At 56.0% G+C, this 15,644-nt stretch overlaps 1 protein-coding gene across 1 annotated transcript; it reads left to right on the forward strand.

Moving 5' to 3' along the window:
- Positions 1-1,311: 1,311 nt before the first annotated feature.
- On the forward strand, positions 1,312-10,132 carry LOC134992748 (uncharacterized). Its single transcript, XM_063950806.1, has 4 exons — positions 1,312-1,381; positions 4,924-5,605; positions 5,701-5,859; positions 7,491-10,132. Exons 2-4 carry the CDS (start codon positions 4,957-4,959, stop codon positions 10,115-10,117), a joined length of 3,435 nt encoding a protein of 1,144 aa, XP_063806876.1. The 5' UTR covers positions 1,312-1,381; positions 4,924-4,956; the 3' UTR covers positions 10,118-10,132.
- Positions 10,133-15,644: the final 5,512 nt, after the last annotated feature.

Genomic DNA, 15,644 nt, shown 5'->3' on the forward strand with positions numbered 1-15,644 from the left:
TCAGCATAGTCATCCAATCAGCAGTCGGCTGTGTCGACAGAGTCATACTTAAATCCCCCTCTGCACCCCCAAGAACTTCCTCCGGGGAGGAACACCCAGGCTCAGACATGTCGACACAGAGTACCGAGACACCCACACTCACACAGTCCACAAGTCCGGGGACAGACCCACAGAGAAGCCCTTAGGGAGAACACAGAGGGATTATGCCAGCTCACACCCCAGCGCCCATACACCAAAATAAATAGTATATGTGATCTGCGCTGACTAAAAGCTTATGAAAGCACCAAATTTCATGTGCCCCCCCCCCGTTTTTTCCTCCATGGTACTTGAGGGAGCTTTGAGGTCCGGGCCAGCGTCTCTTCAGCACTGCAGAGATAGAGAAAAATGGCGCTGGTGAGCAATGTGCGGCTAAGCCCCGCCCCTTCCCAGGGCGCTGTAGCCCGCTCAAATTCAAATATTTTAACACTGGCGGGGGTACTCTATACGGTGTCCGGGCACCGTATAATCCTTTTTGCCAGCCACCGACCTCAGTAACTTGCTGCCCAGGGCGCTCCCCCCCCCCCCCCCCCCAACACCCTGCGAGTGCCGTTGGTGAAGTGAGTGGGAGCACGGAGCGCAGCGCTACCGCTGCGCTGTACCTCCGTTACTGAAGTCTTCTGCCGTCCTGAGTCTTCTCATACTCGCCCGGCTTCTTTCTTCTGGCTTCTGTGAGGGGGGTGACGGCGCGGCTCCGGGAACAAGCAGCTAGGCGCACCAAGTGATCGAACCCTCTGGAGCTAATGGTGTCCAGTTGCCTAAGAAGCAGAACCCTTAACTAAGAAGAAGTAGGTCCTGCTTCTCTCTCCTCAATCCCACGATGCAGGGAGCCTGTAGCCAGCAGGTCTGTCTGAAAATAAAAAACCTAACATAAAGTCTTTCCAGAGAAACTCAGTAGAGCTCCCCTAGTGTGTGTCCAGTCACTCCTGGGCACAAAGTCTAACTGAGGTCTGGGGGAGGGGCATAGAGGGAGGAGCCAGTTCACACCCAGTCAAAGTCTTTGTAGTGTGCCCAAGCTCCCGCGGATCCTGTCTATACCCCATGGTCATTTTTGGAGTCCCCAGCATCCTCTAGGACGTAAGAGAAATATACTTTACAGTTTAATTTATAAGTATATAGTATAAGTATTACACATATGTATAATGTATAATTTAAGTGCACAGTCTGGAACTTGATCCCTAGATGAGGAGGTGGAGCCCACCGGTGGTTTCCCCTGTGCCCCTATGGGCCAGTCTAGTTTCTCTTCATGGACAGGACCTTTCCCATAACCCCCTGGGTCCATGTCACAATCTATTTGGAACCGTACCCGGACCCCCTGCCAGGACTCAGGTGTGCACGGTCCCAGGTAATACAGAAGATACAGACACAGCTCCCTCTGGCGGCAGAACCGGAAACTGCATCCATACTATTCCGTGACTCTGCTCTGTCAGTGACTTCTGTCTTCCCCCTTCCGCGCTCAGAGTGGTATCGCCCAGCCTACTTCCTCCGTGTACCAGCATTAGGCGGAAGAGTACATGTGCGCCTACCGGAGGGGGGGGGGGGGGGGGGCGCTCTTAGATCGCTGCGTACGGTGTACGGCGGGAGAAGGTGAGAGCCCCGGTGTGTCCGCAGGAACCTGCCGCTGACCTGCCGGTGCTGGGGTACGGGGTATTACCCTGCCCAGTGCTGGTATTGAGGGGGAGGTGGCACAGGGGAATGCCCCGTTAGTGATGACGGATAGGGGGAGGGGGGTTATAATCTGCCTAGGGGTTACAGAGGGGGGGGGGGGGGTGGTGCAGTAACCTGATCAGTGGTGACAGAGGGGGGTAATAACCTGGTCAGTGGTGACAGAGGGGGGTAATAACCTGGTCAGTGGTGACAGAGGGGGGTAGTAACCTGGTCAGGGGGGGGGGGGGGGGGGGATTTTAACCTGGTCAGTGGTGACAGAGGGGGGTAGTAGCCTGGTCAGTGGTGACAGAGGGGGGTAGTAACCTGGTCAGTGGTGACGGGGGGGGGGGGGGATTTTAACCTGGTCAGTGGTGACAGAGGGGGGTAGTAACCTGGTCAGTGGTGACAGAGGGGGGGTAGTAACCTGGTCAGTGGTGACAGGGGGGGGGTAGTAACCTGGTCAGTGGTGACAGAGGGGGGTAGTAACCTGGTCAGTGGTGACGGGGGGGGGGGGGGATTTTAACCTGGTCAGTGGTGACAGAGGGGGGTAGTAACCTGGTCAGTGGTGACAGAGGGGGGTAATAACCTGGTCAGTGGTGACAGAGGGGGGTAGTAACCTGGTCAGTGGTGACGGGGGGGGGGGGGGGGATTTTAACCTGGTCAGTGGTGACAGAGGGGGGTAGTAACCTGGTCAGTGGTGACAGAGGGGGGTAGTAACCTGGTCAGTGGTGACAGGGGGGGGGGTAGTAACCTGGTCAGTGGTGACAGGGGGGGGTAGTAACCTGGTCAGTGGTGACAGAGGGGGGTAGTAACCTGGTCAGTGGTGACAGAGGGGGGTAGTAACCTGGTCAGTGGTGACAGGGGGGGGGGGGTAGTAACCTGGTCAGTGGTGACAGGGGGGGGGGTAGTAACCTGGTCAGTGGTGACAGGGGGGGGGGGGTAGTAACCTGGTCAGTGGTGACAGAGGGGGTAGTAACCTGGTCAGTGGTGACAGAGGGGGGTAGTAACCTGGTCAGTGGTGACAGGGGGGGGGGGTAGTAACCTGGTCAGTGGTGACAGGGGGGGGGGGGTAGTAACCTGGTCAGAGGTGACAGAGGGGGGTAGTGACCTGGTCAGTGGTGACAGAGGGGGGTAGTAACCTGGCCAGTGGTGACGGGGGGGGGGGGGGGGGGGTAGTAACCTGGTCAGAGGTGACAGGGGGGGGGGTAATAACCTGGTCAGAGGTGACAGAGAGGGGGTAGTAACCTGGTCAGTGATGACAGAGGGGGGGGGGGGGGGTAGTAACCTGGTCAGTGGTGATGGGGGGTAGTAACCTGGTCAGTGATGACAGAGGGGGGGGTAGTAACCTGGTCAGTGGTGATGGGGGGTAGTAACCTGGTCAGTGGTGACAGAGGGGGTAGTAACCTGGTCAGTGGTGACAGAGAGGGGGGTAGTAACCTGGTCAGTGATGACAGAGAGGGGGGTAGTAACCTGGTCAGTGGTGACAGAGAGGGGGGGTAGTAACCTGGTCAGTGATGACAGAGAGGGGGGTAGTAACCTGGTCAGTGGTGACAGAGAGGGGGGTAGTAACCTGGTCAGTGATGACAGAGAGGGGGGGTAGTAACCTGGTCAGTGGTGACAGAGGGGGGGTAGTAACCTGCATAGGGGTGACAGAGGGGGGGGGTAGTAACCTGGTCAGTGGTGACAGAGGGGGGGTAGTAACCTGCCTAGGGGCGACAGAGTGGGGGCAGTAACCTGGTCAGTGGTGACAGAAAGGGGGGTAATAACTTGGTCAGTGGTGACAGAGAGGGGTAGTAACCTGGTCAGTGGTGACGGAGGGGTTAGTAACCTGGTCAGTGGTGACAGAGGGGGGCAGTAACCTGCTTATAAGTGACAGGGGGAAGGGGGGGGGTATAGTCACTTATTCAGCCTATCAGTGTGTTGAGAACCAGGGGCGTCACTGTAGGGCTCTGGTGGGGTAGTAACCTGGTCAGTGGTGACAGAGGGGGGTAGTAACCTGGTCAGTGGTGACGGGGGGGGGGTAGTAACCTGGTCAGTGGTGACAGGGGGGGGGTAGTAACCTGGTCAGAGGTGACAGAGAGTGGGTAGTAACCTGGTCAGTGGTGACAGAGGGGGTAGTAACCTGGTCAGTGGTGACAGAGGGGGGTAGTAACCTGATCGGTGGTGACAGAGGGGGGTAGTAACCTGGTCAGTGGTGACAGAGGGGGGTAGTAACCTGGTCAGTGGTGACAGAGAGGGGGGGTAGTAACCGGTCAGTGGTGACAGAGAGGGGGTAGTAACCTGGTCAGTGGTGACAGAGGGGGGTAGTAACCTGGTCAGTGGTGACAGAGGGGGGTAGTAACCTGGTCAGTGGTGACAGAGGGGGGTAGTAACCGGTCAGTGGTGACAGAGAGGGGGTAGTAACCTGGTCAGTGGTGGCAGAGGGGGGGTAGTGACGGGGGGAAGGGGGGGGTATAGTCACTTATTCAGCCTATCAGTGTGTTGAGAACCAGGGGCGTCACTGTAGGGCTCTGGTGGGGTAGTGACCTGGTCAGTGGTGACAGAGGGGGGTAGTAACCTGGTCAGTGGTGACGGGGGGGGGGGGGGGGTAGTAACCTGGTCAGTGGTAACAGGGGGGGGGGGGTAGTAACCTGGTCAGAGGTGACAGAGGGGGTAGTAACCTGGTCAGTGGTGACAGAGGGGGGTAGTAACCTGGTCAGTGGTGACAGAGGGGGGTAGTAACCTGGTCAGTGGTGACAGAGAGGGGGGTAGTAACCGGTCAGTGGTGACAGAGGGGGGTAGTAACCTGGTCAGTGGTGACAGAGGGGGGTAGTAACCGGTCAGTGGTGACAGAGAGGGGGTAGTAACCTGGTCAGTGGTGGCAGAGGGGGGGTAGTGACGGGGGGAAGGGGGGGGGGGGGTATAGTCACTTATTCAGCCTATCAGTGTGTTGAGAACTAGGGGCGTCACTGTAGGGCTCTGGTGGGGTAGTAACCTGGTCAGTGGTGACAGAGGGGGGTAGTAACCTGGTCAGTGGTGGCAGAGGGTGGGTAGTGACGGGGGGAAGGGGGGGGGGGGGGGGTATAGTCACTTATTCAGACTATCAGTGTGTTGAGAACTAGGGGCGTCACTGTAGGGCTCTGGTGAGGTAGCAGTGTAGCTCCTGATGGCGCATTATGCTCATGTCTGCACCACTGTGTTACTAGTAACACCTATGTCTTGATGTACTGTATGAGCCAATCACTTCTTTACTATACACAGGTGAGACGCACGCGGACAGAGCCTGATGCAGAGATGGTGTGCCCGGATGGCAAGGCCTTTGATACTCCGTCCGTTCTGATAACGGATAAAAGGATACATACTGAAGAAAGACTTTTTTCTTGCCCCGACTGTGGCAAAAGCTTTGGTCACAGATCAACCCTCATCCGGCATCAGAGTTTTCACTGTAGAACCAAGAAGGGCAAAATTCCAGCTTCTTCCAGCAGCCCAATGCTGTCCGTAGAGGTCCAGCGCTCTTATAAGTGCGGCATCTGCCAGGAGACTTACCCAAGCCCCAATGAGCTAAAGAGACACCTAAGAAGCCACACCGGAGATCAGCGCTACGTGTGCCAGGAGTGTGGCCGCACCTTCACCTGTAACTTCTACCTGGTCCGTCACCAGAGGACACACACCGGGGAGAGACCCTTCAGCTGCCCGCAGTGCGCCAAGAGCTTCAAGTGCAGCTCCGTCCTGTTCCGGCACCAGAGGACCCACTCCAGGGAGCAGCCGTATAAGTGTGACGTGTGTACCAAGGGCTTCTCTCAGAAGACCAGTCTGATCATCCACCTGAGGACGCACACGGGAGAGCGCCCGTTCCGCTGCCAGGTCTGTGGGCGGAGCTTCTGCTCCAGCTCCGCCCTGATCCGACACGCACAGAGTCACCGACGGGATGGATGTAGAGAAGGTGGGACCTTTAACCCCTGCTATTTGCCCCCAGTACATTGTAATTAATGAAGTCTAGCAATGCTGCTAATTGTGGATATATTGTGCCTCCTGCAGGTGGAGACCAGCTGACGGGAGCAGATGAGAGCCCTGTAATGCTGAAGATCCTGGATGGTTTGTCAGAAGACACCCTGAGCTGGTCATTCAGGACAGAGGGCGAGGGCCCAGCCACGACGCAGAATGTCCCTGAGATAGGGATTAACTGCAGATTTATAGGTGAGAAGCTGAGAAGCTTCCTGTGACATAATGCAGTGCCACCCGCGTCATTGTGCCCTTACTGGTCTCGGGGCATGGGACTGGCTGGAGGCAGGGAGATCGACCGGTAGAAGTGTAGCTGCCACTACTTGTACATAGATCTGTGACATCCCACTGTGCACATGACATGGGGGTAATTCAGACCTGAGCGCAGCAGCAAATTTGTTAGCAGATGGGCAAAACCATGTGCACTGCAGGTGGGGCAGATGTAACGTGCAGAGAGAGTTAGATTTGGGTGGGTTATATTGTTTCTCTAACGTCCTAGTGGATGCTGGGGACTCCGTAAGGACCATGGGGAATAGACGGACTCCGCAGGAGACTGGGCACTCTAAGAAAGATTTAGTACTACTGGTGTGCACTGGCTCCTCCCTCTATGCCCCTCCCCCAGACCTCAGTTAGAATCTGTGCCCGGACAGAGCTGGGTGCTTTTAGTAGGCTCTCCTGAGCTTGCTAATAAGAAAGTATTTTAGTTAGGTTTTTTATTTTCAGAGAGATCTGCTGGCAACAGACTCTCTGCTACGTGGGACTGAGGGGAGAGAAGCAAACCTACTAACTGCGGCTAGGTTGCGCTTCTTAGGCTACTGGACACCATTAGCTCCAGAGGGATCGAACACAGGACCTGACCTTGTCGTCCGTTCCCGGAGCCGCGCCGCCGTCCCCCTCGCAAAGCCAGAAGACAGAAGCCGGCAGAAGCAAGAAGACATCGAAATCGGCGGCAGAAGACTCCTGTCTTCATATGAGATAGCGCACAGCACTGCAGCTGTGCTCCATTGCTCCCGCATTACACCCACACGCTCCGGTCACTGTAGGGTGCAGGGCGCAGGGGGGGGCGCCCCTGGGCAGCAATTAAGTACCTCCTGGCAAAAGCAGCATATATACAGTTGGACACTGTTATATGCATACTGGCTGCTTTATTTTTACACTGCAATTTAGATTTCAGTTTTAACGCACCCCACCCAAATCTAACTCTCTCTCTGCACATGTTACATCTGTCCCACCTATAGTGCACATGGTTTTGCCCAACTGCTAACAAATTTGCTGCTGCGATCAGGTCTGAATTAGGCCCGTAGATCAGAGCAGTATTGGTAGGAGAAGAATGTGAAGAACTGGAGCAGGGGAGCCCCTGGTATCAGTGGGATTGGTGCAGGAGGGTGAGCCTCTGGTATCAGTGGGATTGGTGCAGGAGGGTGAGCCTCTGGTATCAGTGGGATTGGTGCAGGAGGTTGAGCCTCTGGTATCAGTGGGATTGGTGCAGGAGGGTGAGCCTCTGGTATCAGTGGGATTGGTGCAGGAGGGTGAGCCTCTGGTATCAGTGGGATTTGTGCAGGAGGGTGAGCCTCTGGTATCAGTGGGATTGGTGCAGGAGGGTGAGCCTCGTGGTCTTGCTGGGAATAATGGGCTCCTTATGTCCCGTCAGGGTTAGTGAAAGGGAGTCTCTTCTGTATTTGGGATAAGTGAAGTGGAACAAAAATATTAAGTAGAGAAGATACAATGAGGAGTGAGTCCTGTAGAAGTAGATGAAGTCATTGCACAATGTATATAATATGTATAGACCTAGAGACATTAACTTGTTTCATGTTTTACTTTGACAGACATGTGTTCAGAAATCGTTCTGCAGAGAGATGTCTGCTCAGAAGAAGTGGCAGCCATTGTGGAGCCTGGAGGTGGTGCAGAGCTGCATGACACAGGACAGGGTGCGGTTACTGGACGTGAAGACTGGACATCTGATACACATGTAGAGCGTCAGGACACAGGACAGGGTGCGGTTACTGAGCAGGAAGACTGGACATCTGGTACACATGCAGAGCATGACACAGGACAGGGTGTGGTTACTGAACGTGAAGACTGGACATCTGGTACACATGCAGAGCGTCAGGAGACAGGACATGGTGCGGTTACTGAGCAGGAAGACTGGACATCTGGTACACATGCAGAGCGTCAGGAGACAGGACATGGTGCGGTTACTGAGCAGGAAGACTGGACATCTGATACACATGCAGAGCGTCAGGAGACAGGACAGGGTGCGGTTACTGAGCAGGAAGACTGGACATCTGGTACACATGCAGAGCATGACACAGGACAGGGTGCGGTTACTGAACGTGAAGACTGGACATCTGGTACACATGCAGAGCGTCAGGAGACAGGACAGGGTGCTGTTAATGAGCAGGAAGACTGGACATCTGATACACATGCAGAGCGTCAGGAGACAGGACAGGGTGCTGTTAATGAGCAGGAAGACTGGACATCTGGTACACATGCAGAGCGTCAGGAGACAGGACAGGGTGCGGTTACTGGACGTGAAGACTGGACATCTGGTACACATGCAGAGCGTCAGGAGACAGGACAGGGCGCTGTTACTGAGCAGGAAGACTGGACATCTGATACACATGCAGAGCGTCAGGAGACAGGACAGGGTGCTATTACTGGACGTGAAGACTGGACATCTGGTACACATGCAGAGCGTCAGGAGACAGGACAGGGTGCTATTACTGAGCAGGAAGACTGGACATCTGATACACATGTAGAGCGTCAGGACACAGGACAGGGTGCGGTTACTGAGCAGGAAGACTGGACATCTGATACACATGCAGAGCGTCAGGAGACAGGACAGGGTGCTGTTAATGAGCAGGAAGACTGGACATCTGGTACACATGCAGAGCGTCAGGACACAGGACAGGGTGCGGTTACTGGACGTGAAGACTGGACATCTGGTACACATGCAGAGCGTCAGGAGACGGGACAGGGTGCTGTTACTGAGCAGGAAGACTGGACATCTGATACACATGCAGAGCGTCAGGAGACAGGACAGGGTGCTATTACTGAGCAGGAAGACTGGACATCTAATACACATGCAGAGCATCAGGAGACAGGACAGGGCGCTGTTACTAAGCAGGAAGACTGGACATTGGAGGCACATGCAGAGCGTCAGGAGACAGTACAGGGTGCCGCCAGTGAGCAGGAAGACTGGACACCCAGTACGCATGCAGAGCGTCAGGAGACAGGACAGGGCGCTGCCAGTGAGCAGAAAGACTGCACACCTGTTACACATGCAGTGCGTCAGGAGACAGGGAATGGTGCCGCCAGTGAGCAGGAAGACTGGACACCTGTTATGCATGCAGAGCGTTGGGAGACAGGGCAGGGTGCCGCCAGTGAGCAGGAAGACCGGACACCTGTTACACATGCAGAGCATCAGGAGACAGAACATGGTGCCGCCAGTGAGCAGGAAGATTGGACATTGGAGACACATGCAGAGCGTCAGGAGACAGGACAGGGAGCTGCCAATGAACGGGAAGACTGGACACCTGTTACGCATGCAGAGCATTGGGAGACAGGGCAGGGTGCCGCCAGTGAGCAGGAAGACTGGACATTGGAGACACATGCAGAGCGTCAGGAGACAGGGTACGGTGCCGCCAGTGAGCAGGAGGACTGTGGGAGTGAGGATAAAGTTGCGCCCTCGGAGGGGAACATTAGCTGTGGTTTTATATGTTCTGAATGTGGTAAGATGTTCTCGTCTCAGTCTGATCTCAGGGCCCATTCTACCACACACACCAGAGACAAGCCTTCCTGCCCAGACTGCGGTAAAACATTTGGACATCAATCATCTCTTACGCGGCACCAGAACTCACACTGTGGCGTCCGGACTGGAAAACATACCACTTCCACCATCAGTGGTCAGAGCTGCAATAAATGTGGGATATGTCACATGACCTTCCCTGGCCTGAACGAGCTTAGAAGACATCTTGGAAGTCACACCGGGGACCAGCGATACATGTGCCGCGAATGTGGTCGCACATTTAACTGTAACTACTTCTTGGTGCGACACCAGAGGACGCACACGGGCGAGCGGCCCTTCACCTGTCCGCAGTGTAACAAGAGCTTCCGGTGCATGTCCGTCTTATGCCGACACCAGAGGACGCACACAGGCGAGCAGCCGTACCGGTGTGAGGTGTGTACACGATGCTTCTCCCAGAAGACCAGTCTGATCATCCACCTGAGAACGCACACCGGAGAGCGACCATTCTGCTGCCAGGTCTGTGGGCGGAGCTTCTGCTCTAGCTCCGCTCTGGTCCGTCACGAGCAAAGCTGCAGACATGGCGGGAATCGGACACGTGAGTATCTTCTGCGTTATTCCCCAGTACATGTGGTATATCTCTTATTTCACTGTCATTCTATGGCTATCTCCTTCCATTGCCATATGGCCATCCAACAAGAAGTCTAGGAAACCCCTACTGTCTAGGAAACCCCTATTGCGTAGGAGTGAGAAGTCTAAGAAACCCCTACTGCGCAGGAGGCAGAAGTCTAGGAAACCCCTACTGCACATGAGCCAGAAGTCTAAGAAACCCCTACCGCGCAGGAGCCAGAAGTCTAGGAAACCCCTACTGCACATGAGCCAGAAGTCTAAGAAACCCCTACCGCGCAGGAGCCAGAAGTCTAGGAAACCCCTACCGCGCAGGAGCCAGAAGTCTAGGAAACCCCTACTGCGCAGGAGCCAGAAGTCTAGGAAATCCCTACCGCGCAGGAGCCAGAAGTCTAGGAAACCCCTACTGCGCAGGAGCCAGAAGTCTAGGAAACCCCTACTGCGCAGGAGCCAGAAGTCTAGGAAACCCCTACTGCGCAGGAGCCAGAAGTCTAGGAAACCCCTACTGCGCAGGAGCCAGAAGTCTAGGAAATCCCTACCGCGCAGGAGCCAGAAGTCTAGGAAACCCCTACTGCGCAGGAGCCAGAAGTCTAGGAAACCCCTACTGCACATGAGCCAGAAGTCTAGGAAACCCCTACTGCGCAGGAGCCAGAAGTCTAGGAAACCCCTACTGCGCAGGAGCCTGAAGTCTAGGAAACCCCTACTGCACATGAGCCAGAAGTCTAGGAAACCCCTACTGCGCAGGAGCCAGAAGTCTAGGAAACCCCTACTGCGCAGGAGCCAGAAGTCTAGGAAACCCCTACTGCGCAGGAGCCAGAAGTCTAGGAAACCCCTACTGCACATGAGCCAGAAGTCTAGGAAACCCCTACTGCGCAGGAGCCAGAAGTCTAGGAAACCCCTACTGCGCAGGAGCCAGAAGTCTAGGAAACCCCTACTGCGCAGGGGCCAGAAGTCTAGGAAACCCCTACCGCGCAGGAGCCAGAAGTCTAGGAAACCCCTACTGCGCAGGAGCCAGAAGTCTAGGAAACCCCTACTGCGCAGGAGCCAGAAGTCTAGGAAATCCCTACTGCGCAGGAGCCAGAAGTCTAGGAAACCCCTACTGCGCAGGAGCCAGAAGTCTAGGAAATCCCTACTGCGCAGGAGCCAGAAGTCTAGGAAACCCCTACTGCGCAGGAGCCAGAAGTCTAGGAAACCCCTACTGCGCAGGAGCCAGAAGTCTAGGAAACCCCTACTGCGCAGGAGCCAGAAGTCTAGGAAACCCCTACTGCGCAGGAGCCAGAAGTCTAGGAAACCCCTACTGCGCAGGAGCCTGAAGTCTAGGAAACCCCTACTGCGCAGGAGCCTGAAGTCTAGGAAACCCCTACTGCGCAGGAGCCAGAAGTCTAGGAAACCCCTACTGCGCAGGGGCCAGAAGTCTAGGAAACCCCTACTGCGCAGGAGCCAGAAGTCTAGGAAACCCCTACTGCGCAGGAGCCAGATGTCTAGGAAACCCCTACTGCGCAGGAGCCAGAAGTCTAGGAAACCCCTACTGCGCAGGGGCCAGAAGTCTAGGAAACCCCTACCGCGCAGGAGCCAGAAGTCTAGGAAACCCCTACTGCGCAGGGGCCAGAAGTCTAGGAAACCCCTACCGCGCAGGAGCCAGAAGTCTAGGAAACCCCTACCGCGCAGGAGCCAGAAGTCTAGGAAACCCCTACTGCGCAGGAGCCAGAAGTCTAGGAAACCCCTACTGCGCAGGAGCCAGAAGTCTAGGAAACCCCTACTGCGCAGGAGCCAGAAGTCTAGGAAATCCCTACTGCGCAGGAGCCTGAAGTCTAGGAAACCCCTACTGCGCAGGAGCCAGAAGTCTAGGAAACCCCTACTGCGCAGGAGCCAGAAGTCTAGGAAACCCCTACTGCGCAGGAGCCAGAAGTCTAGGAAATCCCTACTGCGCAGGAGCCTGAAGTCTAGGAAACCCCTACTGCGCAGGAGCCAGAAGTCTAGGAAACCCCTACTGCGCAGGAGTGAGAAGTCTAGGAAACCCCTACTGCGCAGGAGTGAGAAGTCTAGGAAACCCCTACCGCGCAGGAGCCAGAAGTCTAGGAAACCCCTACTGCGCAGGAGCCAGAAGTCTAGGAAACCCCTACTGCGCAGGAGCCAGAAGTCTAGGAAATCCCTACTGCGCAGGAGCCAGAAGTCTAGGAAACCCCTACTGCGCAGGAGCCAGAAGTCTAGGAAATCCCTACTGCGCAGGAGCCAGAAGTCTAGGAAACCCCTACTGCGCAGGAGCCTGAAGTCTAGGAAACCCCTACTGCGCAGGAGCCAGAAGTCTAGGAAACCCCTACTGCGCAGGAGCCAGAAGTCTAGGAAACCCCTACTGCGCAGGGGCCAGAAGTCTAGGAAATCCCTACTGCGCAGGAGCCAGAAGTCTAGGAAACCCCTACTGCGCAGGAGCCAGAAGTCTAGGAAATCCCTACTGCGCAGGAGCCAGAAGTCTAGGAAACCCCTACTGCGCAGGAGCCTGAAGTCTAGGAAACCCCTACTGCGCAGGAGCCAGAAGTCTAGGAAACCCCTACTGCGCAGGAGCCAGAAGTCTAGGAAACCCCTACTGCGCAGGGGCCAGAAGTCTAGGAAATCCCTACTGCGCAGGAGCCAGAAGTCTAGGAAACCCCTATTGCGTAGGAGTGAGAAGTCTAGGAAACCCCTACTGCGCAGGAGCCAGAAGTCTAGGAAATCCCTACTGCGCAGGAGTGAGAAGTCTAGGAAACCCCTATTGCGTAGGAGTGAGAAGTCTAGGAAACCCCTACTGCGCAGGAGCCAGAAGTCTAGGAAACCCCTACTGCGCAGGAGGCAGAAGTCTAGGAAACCCCTACTGCGCAGGGGCCAGAAGTCTAGGAAACCCCTACTGCGCAGGAGCCTGAAGTCTAGGAAACCCCTACTGCGCAGGAGCCAGAAGTCTAGGAAACCCCTACTGCGCAGGAGCCAGAAGTCTAGGAAACCCCTACTGCGCAGGAGCCAGAAGTCTAGGAAACCCCTACTGCGCAGGGGCCAGAAGTCTAGGAAATCCCTACTGCGCAGGGGCCAGAAGTCTAGGAAACCCCTACCGCGCAGGAGCCAGAAGTCTAGGAAACCCCTACCGCGCAGGAGCCAGAAGTCTAGGAAACCCCTACTGCGCAGGAGCCAGAAGTCTAGAAAACCCCTACTGCGCAGGAGCCAGAAGTCTAGGAAATCCCTACTGCGCAGGAGCCAGAAGTCTAGGAAACCCCTACTGCGCAGGAGCCAGAAGTCTAGGAAACCCCTACTGCGCAGGAGCCAGAAGTCTAGGAAACCCCTACCGCGCAGGAGCCAGAAGTCTAGGAAACCCCTACTGCGCAGGAGCCAGAAGTCTAGGAAATCCCTACTGCGCAGGGGCCAGAAGTCTAGGAAACCCCTACCGCGCAGGAGCCAGAAGTCTAGGAAATCCCTACTGCGCAGGGGCCAGAAGTCTAGGAAATCCCTACTGCGCAGGGGCCAGAAGTCTAGGAAACCCCTACCGCGCAGGAGCCAGAAGTCTAGGAAACCCCTACTGCGCAGGGGCCAGAAGTCTAGGAAATCCCTACTGCGCAGGGGCCAGAAGTCTAGGAAACCCCTACTGCGCAGGGGCCAGAAGTCTAGGAAATCCCTACTGCGCAGGGGCCAGAAGTCTAGGAAACCCCTACCGCGCAGGAGCCAGAAGTCTAGGAAACCCCTACCGCGCAGGAGCCAGAAGTCTAGGAAACCCCTACTGCGCAGGAGCCAGAAGTCTAGGAAACCCCTACTGCGCAGGAGCCAGAAGTCTAGGAAATCCCTACTGCGCAGGAGCCAGAAGTCTAGGAAACCCCTACTGCGCAGGAGCCAGAAGTCTAGGAAACCCCTACTGCGCAGGAGCCAGAAGTCTAGGAAACCCCTACTGCGCATGAGCCAGAAGTCTAGGAAACCCCTACCGCGCAGGAGCCAGAAGTCTAGGAAACCCCTACTGCGCAGGAGCCAGAAGTCTAGGAAACCCCTACTGCACATGAGCCAGAAGTCTAGGAAATCCCTACTGCGCAGGAGCCTGAAGTCTAGGAAATCCCTACTGCGCAGGAGCCAGAAGCCTAGGAAACCCCTACTGCGCAGGAGCCAGAAGTCTAGGAAACCCCTACTGCGCAGGAGCCAGAAGTCTAGGAAACCCCTACTGCGCAGGAGCCTGAAGTCTAGGAAACCCCTACTGCGCAGGAGGCAGAAGTCTAGGAAACCCCTACTGCGCAGGAGCCAGAAGTCTAGGAAACCCCTACTGCGCAGGAGCCTGAAGTCTAGGAAACCCCTACTGCGCAGGAGCCAGAAGTCTAGGAAACCCCTACTGCGCAGGAGCCAGAAGTCTAGGAAACCCCTACTGCGCAGGAGCCAGAAGTCTAGGAAACCCCTACTGCGCAGGAGCCAGAAGTCTAGGAAACCCCTACTGCGCAGGAGCCAGAAGTCTAGGAAACCCCTACTGCGCAGGGGCCAGAAGTCTAGGAAACCCCTACTGCGCAGGAGCCAGAAGTCTAGGAAACCCCTACTGCGCAGGAGCCTGAAGTCTAGGAAACCCCTACTGCGCAGGAGCCAGAAGTCTAGGAAACCCCTACTGCGCAGGAGCCTGAAGTCTAGGAAACCCCTACTGCGCAGGAGCCAGAAGTCTAGGAAACCCCTACTCTGCAGGAGCCTGAAGTCTAGGAAACCCCTACTGCGCAGGAGCCAGAAGTCTAGGAAACCCCTACTGCGCAGGAGCCTGAAGTCTAGGAAACCCCTACTGCGCAGGAGCCAGAAGTCTAGGAAACCCCTACTGCGCAGGAGCCTGAAGTCTAGGAAACCCCTACTGCGCAGGAGCCAGAAGTCTAGGAAACCCCTACTGCGCAGGAGCCAGAAGTCTAGGAAACCCCTACCTGCGCAGGAGCCAGAAGTCTAGGAAACCCCTACTGCGCAGGAGCCTGAAGTCTAGGAAACCCCTACTGCGCAGGAGCCAGAAGTCTAGGAAACCCCTACTGCGCAGGAGCCTGAAGTCTAGGAAACCCCTACTGCGCAGGAGCCAGAAGTCTAGGAAACCCCTACTGCGCAGGAGCCAGAAGTCTAGGAAACCCCTACTGCGCAGGAGCCAGAAGTCTAGGAAACCCCTACTGCGCAGGAGCCAGAAGTCTAGGAAACCCCTACTGCGCAGGAGCCAGAAGTCTAGGAAACCCCTACTGCGCAGGAGCCAGAAGTCTAGGAAACCCCTACTGCGCAGGAGCCAGAAGTCTAGGAAACCCCTACTGCGCAGGAGCCAGAAGTCTAGGAAACCCCTACTGCGCAGGAGCCAGAAGTCTAGGAAACCCCTACTGCGCAGGAGCCAGAAGTCTAGGAAACCCCTACTGCGCAGGAGCCAGAAGTCTAGGAAACCCCTACTGCGCAGGAGCCAGAAGTCTAGGAAACCCCTACTGCGCAGGAGCCAGAAGTCTAGGAAACCCTACTGCGCAGGAGCCAGAAGTCTAGGAAACCCCTACTGCGCAGGAGCCAGAAGTCTAGGAAATCCCTACTGCGCAGGAGCCAGAAGTCTAGGAAACCCCTACTGCGCAGGAGCCAGAAGTCTAGGAAACCCCCTACTGTGCAGGAGTGAGAAGTC

The sequence above is a fragment of the Pseudophryne corroboree genome, chromosome 2 (genome assembly GCF_028390025.1).
Source record: "Pseudophryne corroboree isolate aPseCor3 chromosome 2, aPseCor3.hap2, whole genome shotgun sequence".
NCBI lineage: Eukaryota > Metazoa > Chordata > Amphibia > Anura > Myobatrachidae > Pseudophryne > Pseudophryne corroboree.

Coding starts and splice junctions, on each gene's coding strand:
- LOC134992748 (XM_063950806.1), top strand. CDS start 4,957: ATGGTGTGCCCGGATGGCAAGGCCTTTGATACTCCGTCCGTTCTGATA. Junction 5,606..5,700: donor ACGGGATGGATGTAGAGAAG/GTGGGACCTTTA, acceptor TGCCTCCTGCAG/GTGGAGACCAGCTGACGGGA. Junction 5,860..7,490: donor GATTAACTGCAGATTTATAG/GTGAGAAGCTGA, acceptor TTACTTTGACAG/ACATGTGTTCAGAAATCGTT.